General features: G+C 38.5%; 1 protein-coding gene across 1 annotated transcript in view; it reads left to right on the top strand.

Annotated features, from left to right (window-relative positions):
* Ubr1 (ubiquitin protein ligase E3 component n-recognin 1) overlaps window positions 1-17,175 on the top strand; it is a 130,173-nt gene that overhangs the window by 29,889 nt on the left and 83,109 nt on the right. The window contains exons 5-12 of the mRNA XM_059261226.1: window positions 2,059-2,189; window positions 5,086-5,224; window positions 7,227-7,289; window positions 7,518-7,641; window positions 7,965-8,072; window positions 8,872-8,960; window positions 11,091-11,189; window positions 12,621-12,778. Coding sequence (XP_059117209.1) covers window positions 2,059-2,189; window positions 5,086-5,224; window positions 7,227-7,289; window positions 7,518-7,641; window positions 7,965-8,072; window positions 8,872-8,960; window positions 11,091-11,189; window positions 12,621-12,778 — 911 coding nt within the window. The remainder of the gene's footprint in view (window positions 1-2,058; window positions 2,190-5,085; window positions 5,225-7,226; window positions 7,290-7,517; window positions 7,642-7,964; window positions 8,073-8,871; window positions 8,961-11,090; window positions 11,190-12,620; window positions 12,779-17,175) is intronic.

Genomic DNA, 17,175 nt, shown 5'->3' with positions numbered 1-17,175 from the left:
CACTCCCCGCCCCCATCACTCATGTTACCATCCCTACCCACCCTTAATCCACTCACAAAATATCTTATATTCCTTCTTTCCAGGGAGATCTGGGTGTCCCCCCATGCACCCTCCTTGTTACCTAGTTTCTCTGGGTCTGCAACACAACCATTCTTAAATTGCTGAAGAAGCCCCTTCTTGGAACTCACCTGTGAAGGTGCTTGTGTCTTAGCACATTTGGAGAATGTTCTCTTGGAAAACATCTTCAATTTCTTTCAGGGATATTGGCCTCAAATCAGAAGCCATGCAAATCACATTTTATATTGGAGCATCAGTGTTTCAGAAATAAGATAAGAGAGTCCATTGTTGCTCCTATTGACCCTGTTCTGGAAGAACTCCCAATCAGATCAAAATTAGACTGAGCTAAGACATAAATATTGCAAAGGACAAAGTGAAGTAGTTATGATTGTAAGCTGGAAAAAAAAAAAACACCAAAACCTCAAGAAAATTAACCAAAAGGGAGGCTAGGCGGTGGTGGTGCAGGCCTTTAATCCCAGCACTGGGGAGGCAGAAGCAGGCAGATCTCTGTGGGTTGAGGTCACCCTGGTCTACAGAGTGAGATCCAGGACAAGCACCAAAACTACACAGAGAAACTCTGTCTCAAAAACAAACAAACAAACAAACAAACAACAAAAGGAATGAGAAAGTACAGATTTCTAGGTTTTGTTTGTTTGTTTGTATGCTTGTTGTTCTTTGAGACTGTTTGTCTGGGATTGCAGCTGTTTACTACCATGTGCATTGAAATAAGCAAGCTACAACAAAATGCCTGCTTTTCTATTTAAAATGTTTGACAAATATTTTTTAATGGCCATATAAGTAATACCTTTTAGGAAATGTAATAGAAAAAGATGTTCAATTCATTATGATAGAAAACAATAAAATTTGTAGGTGGGGGGGAAATGCTAGGTTTATTCATTCATTTGTTTGTTTATTTGTTTATGAGACAGGGCCTCTCTGTGGCCTGCCTGGCCTGGAACTTACTATGTAGATCAGGCTGAACTCAGCTTCTGATGCATGGTGGAAGCAGAGGAGTTTCTTTCAACTCTTCACCTGAGAGCATTTTTATGAATGGTTGAAAGAAAATGTGGAGGGGGAAAAAGATGAGCAGGAATTTTGTCTTCTAATGTTGATATTAGTACCATTAACATTATCTCTTTAACAAAGACTTTTGGACACACTATTTACAAAAGGTGATGTGTTGAGGAGGGATTAAAACTAACATTGTAAAGCATTGGTGAGAAGTTGTAGTAGGTCATAGTAGGTGTTAAAGAAAAGTGGTTTGGTCAATTTTCCATCTTACCCATACTTTAGAATATACTTTAGCTATATTAATTATATTCACATTGTTATATAATAGAATTCAAGCTTTTTTTCCCCTTTGTCTTACAATACTGAATCTCTGTACCCAGTAAACACTGAGTCTCTCTCTTCCCGGTCCTCAGCAATCAACTTTCTACTTTCTGCTCCTGCCATTGTCCTACTGTACATACTGGGCAAATCAGAAATCAGTTGTTCTTTGGTGGTTGACTAAGTTGTTATTTCTTGTCTTGTCTTGTCTTGTTTTGTGGTGCTGAGGATCAAACTTTGCTCATGATAGGCAAGAGATTACCACTGAACTTCACTTCCAGCCCCATTTCTTATTCTTTGTCATCAATACTTGCTGTGACCACTTCCAAAGCAACTATGAGTTGGTTGAAATAAATTGTGAGAACAGTTCTTATAAGCTATAAAGGATAGCCAGTTGTTGCATAATATTGTCATAATGAAGCTAATCAGAAAGACAATGAAGAGAATTCACAGGGGAAAATATGAATAAAAGGTACTCCACTGTCTATGAGTTTCTTTCTGTCATCTGTAACTCCAATTTGCTACCAACAGCGTATGAACACAACTTGAGTTGGTTCCTAGTGGAGTGTAATGAACTCACTGAATGATTATTTTAAGTACTTCACATTATCTTCCTTATCCATTTATTTAGACACAATCTCAGTATATTTTGTTGTTGTTGTTTCCTCACAGACCTTGCATTGCCCATTGAATGAAGAGGTAATTGTTCAAGCCAGGAAAATATTCCCTTCAGTGATAAAATACATTGTAGAAATGACCATATGGGAAGAAGAAAAGGAACTGCCTCCTGAACTGCAGATAAGGTGGGAGTGGTCAAAAGCCACTGGTGGCTTTAGTGGTGGTTCTTTAAGTTGCCAAAAACAGTGTTGGCTATCCATGTTTATGGTCTTTCCTTCCTATGCTAGGGTTTGCACATACAAGGCAAATGCTCTGCTGTTGAGTTATAGCCTAAGATGATGCCTGCCTGCCCGCTTGCCCACCTGCCCTCCCTCCCTCCCTCCCTCTCTCCCTCCTTCCTTCCCTCCCTCCCCCCTTCCTTCCTTCCTTCCTTCCTTCCTTCCTTCCTTCCTTCCTTCCTTCTTCCTCACTTTATGTTGTAATTTATTACGATTTTTGGAATAGATATAGCACAAATATTTTGTAGAACAGTTTTATACACCCAAGGCAAGAGTGGGTGTGGGCTTCTCAACAGGGAGAGACTCACCTAAATTTATTATCACCTTGAGATTATCTCTCGGGAATATTTTCAAAGTATCTTTACTTGAACTACTTTCTTAGATAGTACGCAGGAGTTAAGCTAAAGAAGAGTAAAGAAACTTTAAAACTATAAGGAGAAAAAGGCCAATATTTTCAGGGGCTTGTTTCATTTCTAAGGTTTGTTCTATTTATAGCTGCTAATGCTAGTGGGTAAGTAAGTTGCCCGTTTTGATTTTGGCCTGGATCAAGGTCTGGGTTCCCAAAGACGTTTGTGAACAGCAGAACCTCAGAATGAACTTCATTTAGCCCTTATATTTAGCTCTTTGCCTGATCAAGACAAGTTTAATGAGAGATGAGAAAATAGCCTTTTCCCTTATGCTTTGGAAATAGTATGCTAGGATTATTATAGGCATCAAGATTTAACTTGTAGGGACTAGAGAGATGACTCAGAGGTTAAGAGCAGTGGCTGCTCTTTCAGAGGTTCTGAGTTCAATTCCCAACAACCCTATGGTGGCTCACAACCATTTGTAGTTAGATCTGGTGCCCTCTTCTGGCCTACCTGCATACATGCAGGTAGAATACTTGTATACATAATAAATACATCTTAAAAAAAAAAGATTTAACTTGTATTTAGATAAAAACTCAGCAACTTCTAACAGCTATAAGTCTTGCACTGACACAGTTGCTTTTAATTGAATAGAAAAAGGAGGCAGAGGCAGGTGGATATCTGAATTCAAGCCCAGCCTGCTCTACATAACAAGGTCTAGGTCAGGCAGTTATATGGTAAGCCCTTGTTACAAATAATAAAAAAGGAGTTCTGGATATGAAAATATAGTTCAGGCCTTGTGGGACTATTTCTACTTGTATAGTACTTAGAGTTTCACAGAACTACAGCACAAATCCATATACAGATTTTTGTGGAGGGGATTGTTTGTTTTCACAGGAGTTTATTATATAAGAAGAGATAAATAATTGAGTTTTTTTTTTTTTTTTGGTTTTTCGAGACAGGGTTTCTCTGTGTAGCTTTGCGCCTTTCCTGGGACTCACTTGGTATCCCAGGCTGGCCTCGAACTCACAGAGATCCACCTGGCTCTGCCTCCCGAGTGCTGGGATTAAAGGCGTGCGCCACCACCGCCCGGCATAATTGAGAATTTTAATGAAAAAAAATTTAGTGACATAAATGTACTTTTTTACTCAACGTTGGTTCATAAACTTCTTGAGGAAATAAAAGTATTGAAAAAGTTTATCTGTAGGTACTTGAATTTCAAATAGATGATAATAGCAGTTGAAACCTTTAAAGAAATTTTATAGCAATAAATATAATGTGAGCACCTCCCAGCACAAACAGCAGTGCTTGAATGTCATTTGTGGGCGGGGAGCATTGGACTTGGGGTTCACAGATTTGCCTTCTGGTCCCTCTCACTGCTCACTTGTATTGTGACCATAGACACCCCTTTAGCCCACCTGAACCTCTGTTTCCAAACTGTAAGAGGGGTAAGACAGTCTTCCTTTTAGAGGGTCAATAGGGTTTTTGAAAGGCATAGTATCGATTTAAAGTTGATGGTATATGATCTCTAGCCACTGTTTTCACATATCACATGAGATCCTCACCAAACTCTGAAATGTAGACATTATTCTCTTTCTAGAGGTAGAAAAGGCACTGTCCTCTCAGCAAATCTAAGGTCAGTGGCCTATCTGAGATCCTAGAGCCAAAATGGGAGTGCTGGCATTTTATACAAAAACAAAACAAAACAAAACAAAACAAAAACCAAACCCACCTTTCCACTCATAAAACTATAATACCAGCATCACTTAAAGATTTACTTTTTATTTAGGTGTATGACTTTGTGAGTGTATGTGCTCCATGCACATGCCTATGCCAGCCTTGTGCCCACAGAAACCAGAGGGTTTTATAGAAGATTTTAAGTTGTCTCATGTAGGTGGTGGGAACTGAACTTGGGTCCTCTACAAGAGTAGTATTTGTTCTTAGCTGCTGAGCCATCTCTCCAGCTCAGAGCATCAGGTCCAGTATCACTTAAATAGAAGACAAAGACAAAAATAAAATCTGGTTATCTGTCATTGCCTGCCTAAAGGTTCCAATTTGCCAGTGTGTAAGTCAAGCAAAAGTTAAGAGTGGTATTTAAAGACAAACTGCTGATAAGATGAGACTTCTGAAAGTAGTAGAAAAAATCATCGAGGAAGTAATACTTAGTGATTTTGTTTTGGTTTTTAGAGACAAAGGATCACAGAGTGTTATCTAGTCTTGTCTCAAGCTGGTGAGCACAAGTAATCTTTGTGCCTCAGCCTCTCAAGTACCTGTATACCAGCATTCCTCGCTGGGAATCTTTTTTAAGCTATAGCACTATACTATTTAAATCATGTCATATCACTATTACAGTGTTATTTCCCTACAGATAGGAAAAGTGCATGGTGCTGCTTAAGAATACGTGGCATTTTTTTTGTTTGCTTTACTGTCTGAATATGTGTCTTTTTTTTAAATAGGGAGAAAAATGAAAGATACTATTGTGTCCTTTTCAATGATGAACACCACTCATATGATCATGTAATATACAGTCTACAAAGAGCTCTTGACTGTGAGCTTGCAGAGGCACAGTTGCACACCACTGCTATAGACAAAGAGGTTCGTGATCACTGTGTGAATTATGTTGTGTCTTACATCCGTTTCTGGCATTCAGGTGTTAACTGCTTTTTTTTTTTCTTTCTTTTTTTTGTTTTTGTTTTTGTTTTTCAAGACAGGGTTTCTCTGTGTAGCTTTGCGCCTTTCCTGGAACTCACTTTGGAGACCAGGCTGGCCTCGAACTCACAGAGATCCGCCTGCCTCTGCCTCCCGAGTGCTGGGATTAAAGGCGTGCGCCACCACCGCCCGGCATTAACTGCTTTTTTAAAAGGTGATGTAGCTAGAGTTTTCCTGCCTGGCCCACTGTCAGGACAAATCTTTGTCACTCGCCAGTCCCGCAGCTTCTCAGACCCAACCAAGTAAACACAGAGACTTATATTGCTTACAAACTGTATGGCCATGGCAGGCTTCTTGCTAACTGTTCTTATATCTTAAATTAATCCATTTCTATAAATCTATACCTTGCCATGTGGCTCGTGGCTTACTGGCGTCTTCACATGCAGCTTGTCATGGCGGCGGCTGGCAGTGTCTCTCTGACTCAGCCTTCCACTTCCCAGAATTCTCCTCTCTTCTTGTCCTGCCTATACTTCCTGCCTGGCCACTGGCCAATCAGTGTTTTATTTATACAGAACGATATCCACAGCAAGGTGATTCATTATAGACTTAAAATGGATGGCTAACTTCTTCTGAGCATGATGTAACTGTTACACTCTTGAACTCACAGTAACTGGTTACCTGTACAGGATTAGATCTGTCAGTGTAGCATCATGGATAGGGGAAGAGAGTGTGAGCCTCATTCCTCCCTGAGGATTATTGGCAGTTAATGTTGCTCAGGGAAGGACTATAATTTTTTCCCGTGATATTGTCACTAGTAAGTTGTCCATAATCCAGTAAATAACTCCCTATCCTCGATCATTCAAACAGCTATAATTAAACTCAGTGAGTTACCAAATAAAAAGACATAAAAGTAGGAAGGATTTGACACCGGGTGGGGGTGGCAAACACTTTAATCCCAGCACTTGGGAGATAAAGACAGAGCCAGGCGGATCTCTGTGAGTTCGAGGCCAGCCTGGTCTACAGAACGAGTTCCAGGACAGACTCCAAAACTACACAGAGAAACCCTGTCTCAAACAAACAAACAAACAAACAAACAAACAAAAAAGTTGGAAGGATTTGTTTGGAAGAAGGGTTTTAGCACGAGAGGGAAGAGGATGAGAGAAGATAAGGGGGGTTGAAATGACCCAAATTTATTGTACATATGAAATTGTCAAATTTTTTAAAATTAAAAAAAAAAATCTGTCTGTGCATAGGATCTGGCACTTTTTGCCTATGCTAGATAAATGCTCTTTTGTTGAACTACAGCCTTAGCCCTTGGAGGTATTTTGTTTTGAGACAGAGTTGCTTATAGCCCAGCTGGCCTTAAACTTGGTTTGTAGCTGAGGATGATCTTGAACTCCTGATCCTTCTGATTCCATTTCCTGAGTTCTGGAATTAAGAGGAGTGTGCCAGCCTCACTGGACACACGCACACACGCACGCACACACACACACACACACACACACACACGCACACACGCACGCACACGTGCACACACACCCCTGGCCACTCCCCCTTTTTTTCTTTTTGAGACAAGATCTCACTGTGTAGCTCTAGCTATCCTGTATCTCACCATGTAGATCAGGTTAGCATCAAAATCATAGACATCTGCTTGCCTCTGCCTTCCAAGTGCTGGGGTTAAAGGAGTGCAACACTGTGTCCATGTCCACCCGGTTTAGCCCTGTTTGAGACCCAGTCTCAGTATGTCACTCAGGTTGTCTTTTCAATCTGAGATCTTCCTGCTGCCTGGTTTCGGAATTACATGCTTATAGTATCTTACCTGGATTTCTTTGTAGTGTCTTAAAACCTCTAGACAATAAATGATTTATAGTTGACAGCTCATCGAGTATGTTATTTACTGATTGTGATTACCATCCCATTACCCCATTCTCTTTTCACCTACAATTAGGGTCGCCGGGCTGTCAAAGCAGGTGTTTATGCTGCTTGCCAGGAAGCAAAGGAGGATATAAAGGTAACTTTCTGAATTATCTACAAAGGGAATTTCAAAAGGAAATGTAGATTGATTTCTAGAAGCCTAAGTGGAAAAGCCAAGTGATTTTATTGTTGCCATGGTTGGTGTCATGAGTAAAAATAGGTCTGGGAACTTGGAACTTGCGGGCTATTATGGCTCCTTTTATGAAATATAGGTGGTTACTTAAAGCACAGTTTGGATGCTTGTTTTCACTCCTGTTACTTGTAGAGTCATTCAGAAAACGTCTCTCAGCACCCACTCCACGTGGAAGTGCTACACTCCGTGGTTATGGCTCACCAGAAATTCGCTTTGCGCCTTGGCTCCTGGATGAACAAAATTATGAGCTATTCAAGTAAGCATACACCCTATTTATCTGATTTCTAATTAACTATTGTGTTTTACAAAAGTGTTTAAATATCATTGAGATTTCTTCTTCCTTGGTCAAGTATCCATTTTGATTGATTTTTGCAGGATTATGTTTCAAGTTTGTAATACTACAAGTTTGTTTTCAAATGCATAGTATCAAATAACATCCTTTATTGGCTCTTGAATCTTTGATGACATGATTATTCTTGGCATCAAACATAGCAAGGTTAATTTTAATCTTTTCACATAAGAACACTTTTAGGAGAAATATCATATAAGGAAAAATCATTTTCCTTCCTTTATTTGTAGGTGACTTTAGGCAGATCTTTTGCCAAGCCTGCCTCATAGAAGAACCTGGCTCTGAAAACCCCTGTTTTATAAGCAGACTGATGCTTTGGGACGCAAAGCTTTATAAAGGTGAGTAGACCTTCGCTTAAGAGTACTTCAGGACCCAAGGGGGAGAGTACGGCTTCGTCGTAGAACCCAGGTCTTCCTTGTATGTTATATGTGAAGGCAAGGTTAACCAACTTCATTTCTCTTGGTTAAAATCCAGGAATACTGTCTTTTAATAATAGTGCCTTTCGTTTAGACAGAGCCAGTTAAAGAGTGTTTAATCAGATTCGTGTAACAATGCTGTTATTAAAGCTGTGTTTTCACTGTAAAAATCTAAGTGAGAAAGAGAAAGTAAAGGACGAGAGTGTAAACGGTATGGAAAAGGAACAGTACAGAGTAGTTCTGAGGTTCAGTTGAAAATGGTGGAAGGAGGGCGGGAGAAGTGGCCTGGAGGGTGAGAGGGGCACTGCTCTTGGTACTTAGTACCAAACTTAGGTGGCTCGAAGCTGCCTGTAACTCCAGCTCCAGGAGATCTGACTTCCTTTTCTATCTCCTGTGAACATTTGCTGCCAGACACACATGTGCACACATGCACGTAATTAAAAATAAAATAAACCTTTAAAATGTGATTTTAAAAAAAGGTTTGGAGAGGATAAAAGGTAAGATGAAGTGATGGGAGAGGTACAGAAAACAAAAGACTGGTAGTTTTTAAATTAAGTTTAGAATTAAAAATTGTGTTTTTAATTCATGATATTAAATATTATTGCATCTTTGAAGCTATTAGCATTGTAATGAAAATAAGCCACCTCTACTATTTCTAATGCCTGGAATAATTTGTCTGTCTTGGTGATGCCCTCACCCTCTGTTCCCCAATGACCCACAGGTGCCCGTAAGGTCCTTCATGAGTTGATCTTCAGTAGTTTTTTTATGGAGATGGAATACAAAAAACTCTTTGCTATGGAATTTGTGAAGGTAATTGCTGTTTATTTATCAGTAAATTATAACATAATTTTTACAAATGAAGTAATGGAAGCAAAGGGATACATATGAAGCTCATTTATAATTCTTTTATTAATTTCTTCACTAAAAATACTTTATATTACATAAGTATTTTCACAAATGGTGGTTGGTAGAATGGAAACAGCAATTTTAAAGAAGATAGTTGAGAAATAACCTGTTTTCCAAGGCCAAGCAAAGGCAGGTTATTACATTCATACGTACATTCATTCTTCTTTGTCTTTTTTTTTTTCACTCATCCTTTTCAATCATTTATTTGCCTTATAGTAAAATTACTGCAAGAATAGAAGTGACTGCTTAAGGGATAGCAGGAAAGAGGAACAGGTACATGTGACAGAGGCAGGAAGTAGAAGATCAGTATATTTAACTGAGCTTAGAAACACAAAGGTGAAATTAAAACTCTTTTATGTTGATTTATTGATCTGTTCCATGTGCCTTACATTGTTATGTCTTTTTGCTTATCATTCAAGTAAGATTACAAGGTTACACAGAACAGGGACTTTGAGTTTTTTACTTTGCCTTATTAAAAAATATACAATAAATATTTATTGACTCCTGATTTTTTTGAAGATTTATTTACTTTTATTTTGTGTATTATGGGTATTTAACCTACCTGTATGTCTGCGTACAGTGTGCCTGCTGCCCATGGAAGCCAGAAGAGGGTGTCAAAGCCCGTGGAACTAGAGGTACAGATGGTTATGAGCCACCTTGTGGGTACTGAGATGGAACCTGAGTCCTCTGGAAAAGCAGCCAGTGCTCTTCACTGAGCCATCTCTCTAGCCTTCTTACCCTTTTAACACAGGGTCTCACCATGACATCCTGTCTAGCCTTGAACTCACAGAGATCCGCCTGCCTCTGCCACCCGAGTGCTGGGATTAAATAGGCGTGCGCCACCATTGCCTGGCAACTCCTTCTGGTTTTAATTTTCAGACAGTTCTAAAAGACTTACAAAGGGTAGAAGTAGAACCAAAACTAGAGTTGGAAGCAGAGAGAGAAAAGACAGCTGTAGGCACTGACCGCATGAGGATAAGATGCTTCTCTGGATTCATAAGCAGATTGTTAAAATCTAACACTTAGGGTCCAGAGAGATGGCTCAAGAGCACTTGTTCTTCCAGTGGACCTGGGTTTAATTCCTAGCACTAACGTGGTGGCTCACTCCAGTTCTAGGGGATCTGATCTTCTCTTCTGGCCTCCACAGCACTCTACACTCACAGGGTACACAGACGTATACAGGTCAAACACCCACAGCACATAAAACAATAACAAGTATTAAAAAGTATATGTGTGTCTTGTTCTTTGGAGGTGATGATAGCTGAAGATGTAAATATTTTCGAAACATTTTAGAGATCAGATTATTGGGCCTAGATAGACTGAATATCTGATTTGAAATGAAATTTTATCCTATTATACAAAAGCTAATCTTACTTAGATAAAATACAGTTTTTGTACAGCATGGTTTCCTCTTAAACTCTATGGATTCTGGAGAGGAAGATTAAATAGGTAAATTGTTTATAACTGTTTATATATTAAAGTTGCTTGATACTGGTAGGTGTGGCATTGACTTTGATCTAATACAGCAGGACTGGTTTTCAGCTGGAATGTACCACTGTGGACAAAAAATTATTAAGCTTACTCTGCTTAAGGGTTGATTGAATATGAGAGATTGGCTTCCTGCTTCATATAAGTTGCTAAATACTTTTAATATATCCAGTTCTATACTGTTAGAGTAGAAACTGTAAAACATTGCCTGAAGACTTTTCTTGTTGTGTTTTTTTTTGTTGTTGTTGTTGTTTGTTTTGTTTTGTGAAAGAGTAAACTGCACTATTACACTCTGTCATGATTTTCACCTGTGTATTTTGTTTTTAAAGTTAATAGTCTATTTCTACTAGATCAAGTAGTTGAATTCATATTTTAGTATTCTTCTGTTTCTTGCTCTATATTTTTGTCAACTGTGATAATGATAAATAGAATGATATTAACTCATCACCTTACAAACTGTGTCATACTTGAGGCAGTTACTAAAATTTAGAATTTGAAGGTTTCAGTAGTGCTTTGCAATCAGTTCTTCACTTCCATCACTTTCAGTATTATAAACAACTGCAGAAAGAGTATATCAGCGATGATCATGATCGGAGCATCTCGATAACTGCACTGTCTGTTCAGATGTTTACCGTCCCGACCCTGGTATGTATGAGATTCGCTCTGCTTTTTAAGACTTTCATTTGATAGGATATCAAATTAAAACCATGTGATAATCACAAAGTTGGGCTACTTTCATTTTGAAAATTTAATAATACTTCTGTGGAATCTATGTGTGTAATAACTCTAGTGGTACCCAGGGACAAAATAACTGGAAACTACCCTGTCCAAATGGTCCGGTCTTTACAAGTGGCATCCAAAGCTGATTTCTCACTCTCTGGAGTGTTGTCTTTTCAACACCAAGACCTTGCATTTTTAAATTTTGCCTTTCTTTTGTTCTGTAGTTATTGTTTTTTGGGGATAAATACATTAAGGTAAGAGCTGAGAAAGGGAAAGTGTGCTCAGCAGTCTCTTCTGTGAGATGGTGCTACATAGGCCTGGGAGGAAAGAGGATTCCGCTTCCTTTTTGTGCTATTTATTTTCCTGTTTCTTCTTGAAAGTCTGATTAACTGTTCCTATTTCCCCATTTCAAAGGGCCAAAGAACAGGATAGGAGAGAGAACTGAATTGGGGCGAGGGAGAAATACCATGATAGACAGCAATATGATAGAAATTGTGAAAGTGTCTTTGTTCTTCATTGCTCATTGTATGATTATAGATGATAAATATTTGTTAGATAATCTGTGTAATGGGCTTGGCATATCCACACAGGTGTTTTCTAGTTACTGAGGAAAAGGGAGCTTTACTTCTAGAAATAAACTTTTACACTACGAGTATATCTCAGTGGTATAACACTTGCCTAGGACATAGAAGGCTCAGGGTTTGATCTCCAAGACTGAAAATAAAAACAAAATCCAAGCCCTAGAAATAAACTTCTGAAGTAGCTGCTATTCTTTAAAAGCTAGGGATTGGTTTTAATGTTCAATAAACATGTATTAAATTGAGCATGATAGCACATGTCTTTAGTACCAGCACTCAGGATGCAGAAGCAGGCAGATCAATATGGGTTCAAGGTCAGCCTGATCTACATAGTGAGCTCCAGGCCAGCCAAGGCTGCATAATGAGACCCTGTCTAAATAAATAAATAGAAAGAAAAATAAGCATTTGTTAAAAATTATTTATTTCTGGCCTTGCATGGTGACACACACCTTTAATCCCAGCCATTGGGAGGAAGGCAGAAGCAGGAGGATCTCTGTGAGTTCAAGTCCAGCCTGGTCTATATAGCAAATTTTAGGATATTCAGTACTAAAATAGAGAGACTCTATCTCCAAAACAAAGAAACAAACAAGTAAATTTACTTATGGGCATGCATTCTTTAACTGACGCAGGAAATTTTAAGTTTGAATCCAGTCTGGGTGAATAGTGAGATGCTGTTTCAAAAACAAAATGAAATACTGGTCAACTAATTGAATGAATAAATTAAGTCCATTACTATGGCAATTTAATGCTAAGACAATATTCTTGAAATATTCTGCAGGCCCGACATCTTATTGAAGAACAGAATGTTATTTCTGTCATTACTGAAACTCTGCTAGAAGTTTTACCTGAGTACTTGGACAGGAACAATAAATTCAACTTCCAGGGCTATAGCCAGGACAAACTGGGAAGAGTATATGCAGTAATATGTGATCTAAAGTAAGTGGTTGGAGTTCAAAGGTGAGGGCATCTATTAAACACAATGTGCTTACTTGCTCTGTCATATAAGTAAACATTTGTTCCTCTTGGTTATCTAGGATTCTCTTTCTCCTGATGGCAAACACAAAGAAATTTGACTGCCTCATGCTAATGCAGTTGGCCTCCACATCTGTGGATCCCCCAACAACTTGAAAGTAAAAAAAGATGATTGATTCTGTACTGAACATGTACAGATTTTTTTCTTGTTTTTATTTAGAATACTGCAGTATAATAAGTGTTTATAAAACATTTGCTTTGTATAGGTATTAAATTGTCTGTGATATATGTATGTAGGTTATTTGCAAATATTTTATCATTTTATATATTTTGGAAGTGGGGTTCTGGAAACAGTCCCCCCACTAGTAACACAAGACTTCTGTAAGTGTCTTTAGGAAAGACTTACTGAGTTTAAAACCTACTGAATGAAGAGGGTGCTGAGGACAGCTTGTCACATGTACTTGGGCCATCAAATGACTCTCCACTGTAATTTCCACACTTTTCACACACCTTTCACTCATACACTTCATGGTTCTGTTCCCCTCACATACTCTGTTTCCAATAATCTGCTTACTTTTCTTTTTACTTCCTTTTTGCACATATACCAGCCTATTGATACTTATTAGAGTTTCCTTAATTAAATTTTTCTCCCTGAAGAGGACTAAAAATTTATTTTTATACTGAAATTGGGGTCTAGAGAAAGCATTCAGTGTTTAAGGGCATATAGTACTCTAGCAGAGGATGAGGACCCTCATCAGGTGACTCAAAACCACCTCTAACTTCAACTCCAGCTCTAGGGGATCTTACTATTTCTTCTGGTCTTTGCAGGCACTTACAGATACTTGTATACACATGCACTCCACATACATATAATTGAAATATATCTATATCTATATATATATAGATATATATAGATATACACACACACACACACACACACACACACACACATATTTGGTTTTGGGGGGGTGGTTTGAAACAGAGTTTCTCCATGTAGCTTTGGAGCCTGTCCTGGAATTCACTCTGTAGATCAGGCTGGCCTCGAATTCACAGAGATCCTCCTGCCTCTGCCTCCCAAGTGCTAGGATTAAAGGCGTGTGCCACCACTGCCCAGCATTGAAAAATATTTTTAAAAAGTCTTAAGCTAAAGTTAGAATTACATGATAGAGCAGTTCAGATTATTAAAATAAATTTCCATTTACTTTAGAAATGGTGAATGTTATAAGAATTCTGATAGATCAACTATTTAATAAATCATGGACTTGAAAAAATTCTTTTTGTATATATTAGAATAAAATATGTACTTAGTTTACTGTTTTAAAAAAAAAATTCTAAGGTGTGGCTGGAGAGATGACTTGTCAGTTAAGGGCATTTGCTTCTCTTTTAGAAAACCTGAGTTTGGTTCCCAGTACCCACATCTTGCAGCTCGTAACTGCCTCTAACTCCAGCTCCAGGGAATCTGAAGCCTATGGTCTCCATAGGTATCTGCACCCATGTACATATAACCACACACACACACACAAACACACACACCCCAAATAAACAATTTTTTTAAAGTTCCAAGTCATATGAGATTGGGAAAAAGTTTTACCTACTTCTAGGTAAGGAAGGCAAACAATTGAGCTTCTAGTCCAACTTAAAAATAATTTAGTCTGTTTAAAAAGTAGGGTTAGGAATTTAGCTCAGCAGTTGAGCATTTACCTAGAATACCCAAAGCCCTGGGTTTGATCCCCACCCCTGAAAAAAAATAAATGACAGATTTCTGGAAACTACAGTGGCTTCTTATTTAATGAAGAAAAATTCTTCAAGACTTTCTCAAATTCTTTTATTTCAAAATGTCATTGTGGCATATACATTTTTTCTTTAGAGTTTAGTAAATTGTTACATCATCACACTTCTAGTATAATTATTGATGGTTGATGTCTTAATGTTTCTATTGGTGTAAAGAGACACCATGACCACAGCAACTCTTTTAAAGGAAAACATTTAATTGGGGCTGGCTTACAGTTTCAGAATTTTTTAGTCCATTAACATCTTGGTAGCATGCAGCCAGACATGGTGCTAGAGAAGGAGCTGAGAGTTCTACATCTTGATGGGCAGGCAACAGGAAGTAAACTGAAACACTAGGTGTATCTTGAGCATAGTAGACCTCAAAGCTCACCCCCACAGTGACCCACTTCCTCCAACAAGGCCACACTTCCCAATAGTGCCACTCACTGTGGGGGCCATTTCCTTTCAAACTACCACCATGGATAAATCTAGTAGTGATCAGCATGTAGCCATTACCTCTCAGATTTATTCCTTAGCTAAATTGTGCATGATTCACATTACTCAAAATACAACTTTCCTAGTGGCTCTACTTGAAGCGTCCTTATTAATTCATTGATGAGCCATGTTCTACTTTACAGGATGGAATGTCATCACTGAGTTCTTTTAGAGAAAACTAACATAATTTAAGTAACCTGCCCAATAGGTGGACTTCACTTTTTTTTTTTTTTTTTTTTGGTTTTTCGAGACAGGGTTTCTCTGTGTAGCTTTGCGCCTCTCCTGGAACTCACTTGGTAGCCCAGGCTGGCCTCGAACTCACAGAGATCCGCCTGGCTCTGCCTCCCGAGTGCTGGGATTAAAGGCGTGCACCACCACCGCCCGGCCATTTGTAACATTTTTACAAAGCAAGTGGTATAATCTTGCCTTGTAGGTTATAATTATTTGCCTAGGTCACATAGCTCCTAAGCGTGGAACTGAGATTTGGACCTGACTGTTTATATGTACTGCTCAAATTTCTGTTATTACATCATGTATTCTCATAAAGTGTATAGACAGTGACAGTGAATGCTGTTCTGAAACCTTACCAAAGCACTATTCAGAAATGTCCTTTTGTAGGGAATAGTCATTAAGTCCTGTGTTCTGTTTCTTAATATATAAACTCTGCAGTTATGCCTTATTCTCTCTATATATGTTAATTTAATTTTCCCTGAAAGCTGCTTTTAAGTCAGTATTTACTACAAATGCTTAAGTATCCATAAGTTCTTTAGAATGTGTAGTTCTCTGCAGTCTAGCCATGCACTCTACTTACCTGACTGTACCTAAATATAAAATAAACCCCTTGGTGCGAGTGGGTACTCTGTTCACAATCCCTACAGAAACTTTAGTTCTCTCCAAGCAGTGAGTTCCAACTTTGAGTAGCCTTTCCCAGCATTAGAAAGTATCTTGAACTTTTGTCCCTTTTGTGGCTTGCCTTGTTTGGTTCTAGCTCCATTGTCCACTTAGAGAAATAAAAATTTAATTCTTAAAGACAGCAATCATATCTGCCAAGTCTCTTCTAAATTAATGTTTCCCTCTGCTGAACTTGTTCCTGTTGAGTATCATTTGTGTGACAAGAAATGAACACAAGCCGGCGGTGGTGGCACACACCTTTAATCCCAGCACTCGAGAGGCAGAGCCAGGCAGATTTCTGTGAGTTCGAGGCCAGCCTGGTCTACAGAGTGAGTTCAGGAAGGCATCAAAACTACACAGAGAAACCCTGTCTCAAAAAAACAAAACAAAACAAAAAAAAGAAAGAAAGAAAGAAATGAACATAGTACCCCAACTGAAGTCTATCTGGTAAAGTCAAAGAGGAGGATTAATATCTCCTTTGCTCCAAATAACAAATCTCAATTTGATTTTGTAACTCAGTCTGTGGAAGGTATTTGATGGGGGTATTTGGTGTCTTAATTTCTAAGTTAGTGAAAAGTAGAAAAGAGATTCATTTGAACTTTGATTCTATTAAGGAAATTTCTTATTCTTATTATTTTAACCGATTTTTGTGTCCCATTTCTGAAAAATATAGCAGACCCTCCAATCACCCCCTCCATTCCTTTCTCCTGTTACTTTGCTACCTGCTTTACTACAGCCCCTTTCTTTCCTTTTCTATTCCTTTCCACCCCTTGCATCTTTATGTGTTAGGTCAGAGCTCAGGCATGAACCATGACAAGCCGGAATGGCAATTCTCTTCTGCCCTATCTCAGTACTTCTCAAGTTAGCCACGGAGTTATTGAAATGAAGATTCTTACTCAGTACACCTGATTAGAGTGCAAGAGCCTATTTCTAAAAAGTTGGTGCTGTTTTAAGTTACAGTGCTCATAAAACAACCAAACCTTGATGTCACTTTTTTATATCTTTAATTTTTTTTTTTGTCTTTAAGAAATAACAGCTAGCATACTTCCTTTTCTTATTTGATAAGGTCCTGCTGCTTGTATTTTTATTACCTTTATTGGCTTATTTTGTGTATGTGTGTGAGTGTGCATGACTCAGCATGTATGGGGGTCAGGGGACAACTTGTGGGAGTCTCGTCCTTCTACTGTGTTTGTCTTCAGCATTGA

The sequence above is a fragment of the Peromyscus eremicus genome, chromosome 4 (assembly GCF_949786415.1).
Source record: "Peromyscus eremicus chromosome 4, PerEre_H2_v1, whole genome shotgun sequence".
NCBI lineage: Eukaryota > Metazoa > Chordata > Mammalia > Rodentia > Cricetidae > Peromyscus > Peromyscus eremicus.
This window is presented reverse-complemented; position numbering and strand designations above follow the sequence as displayed.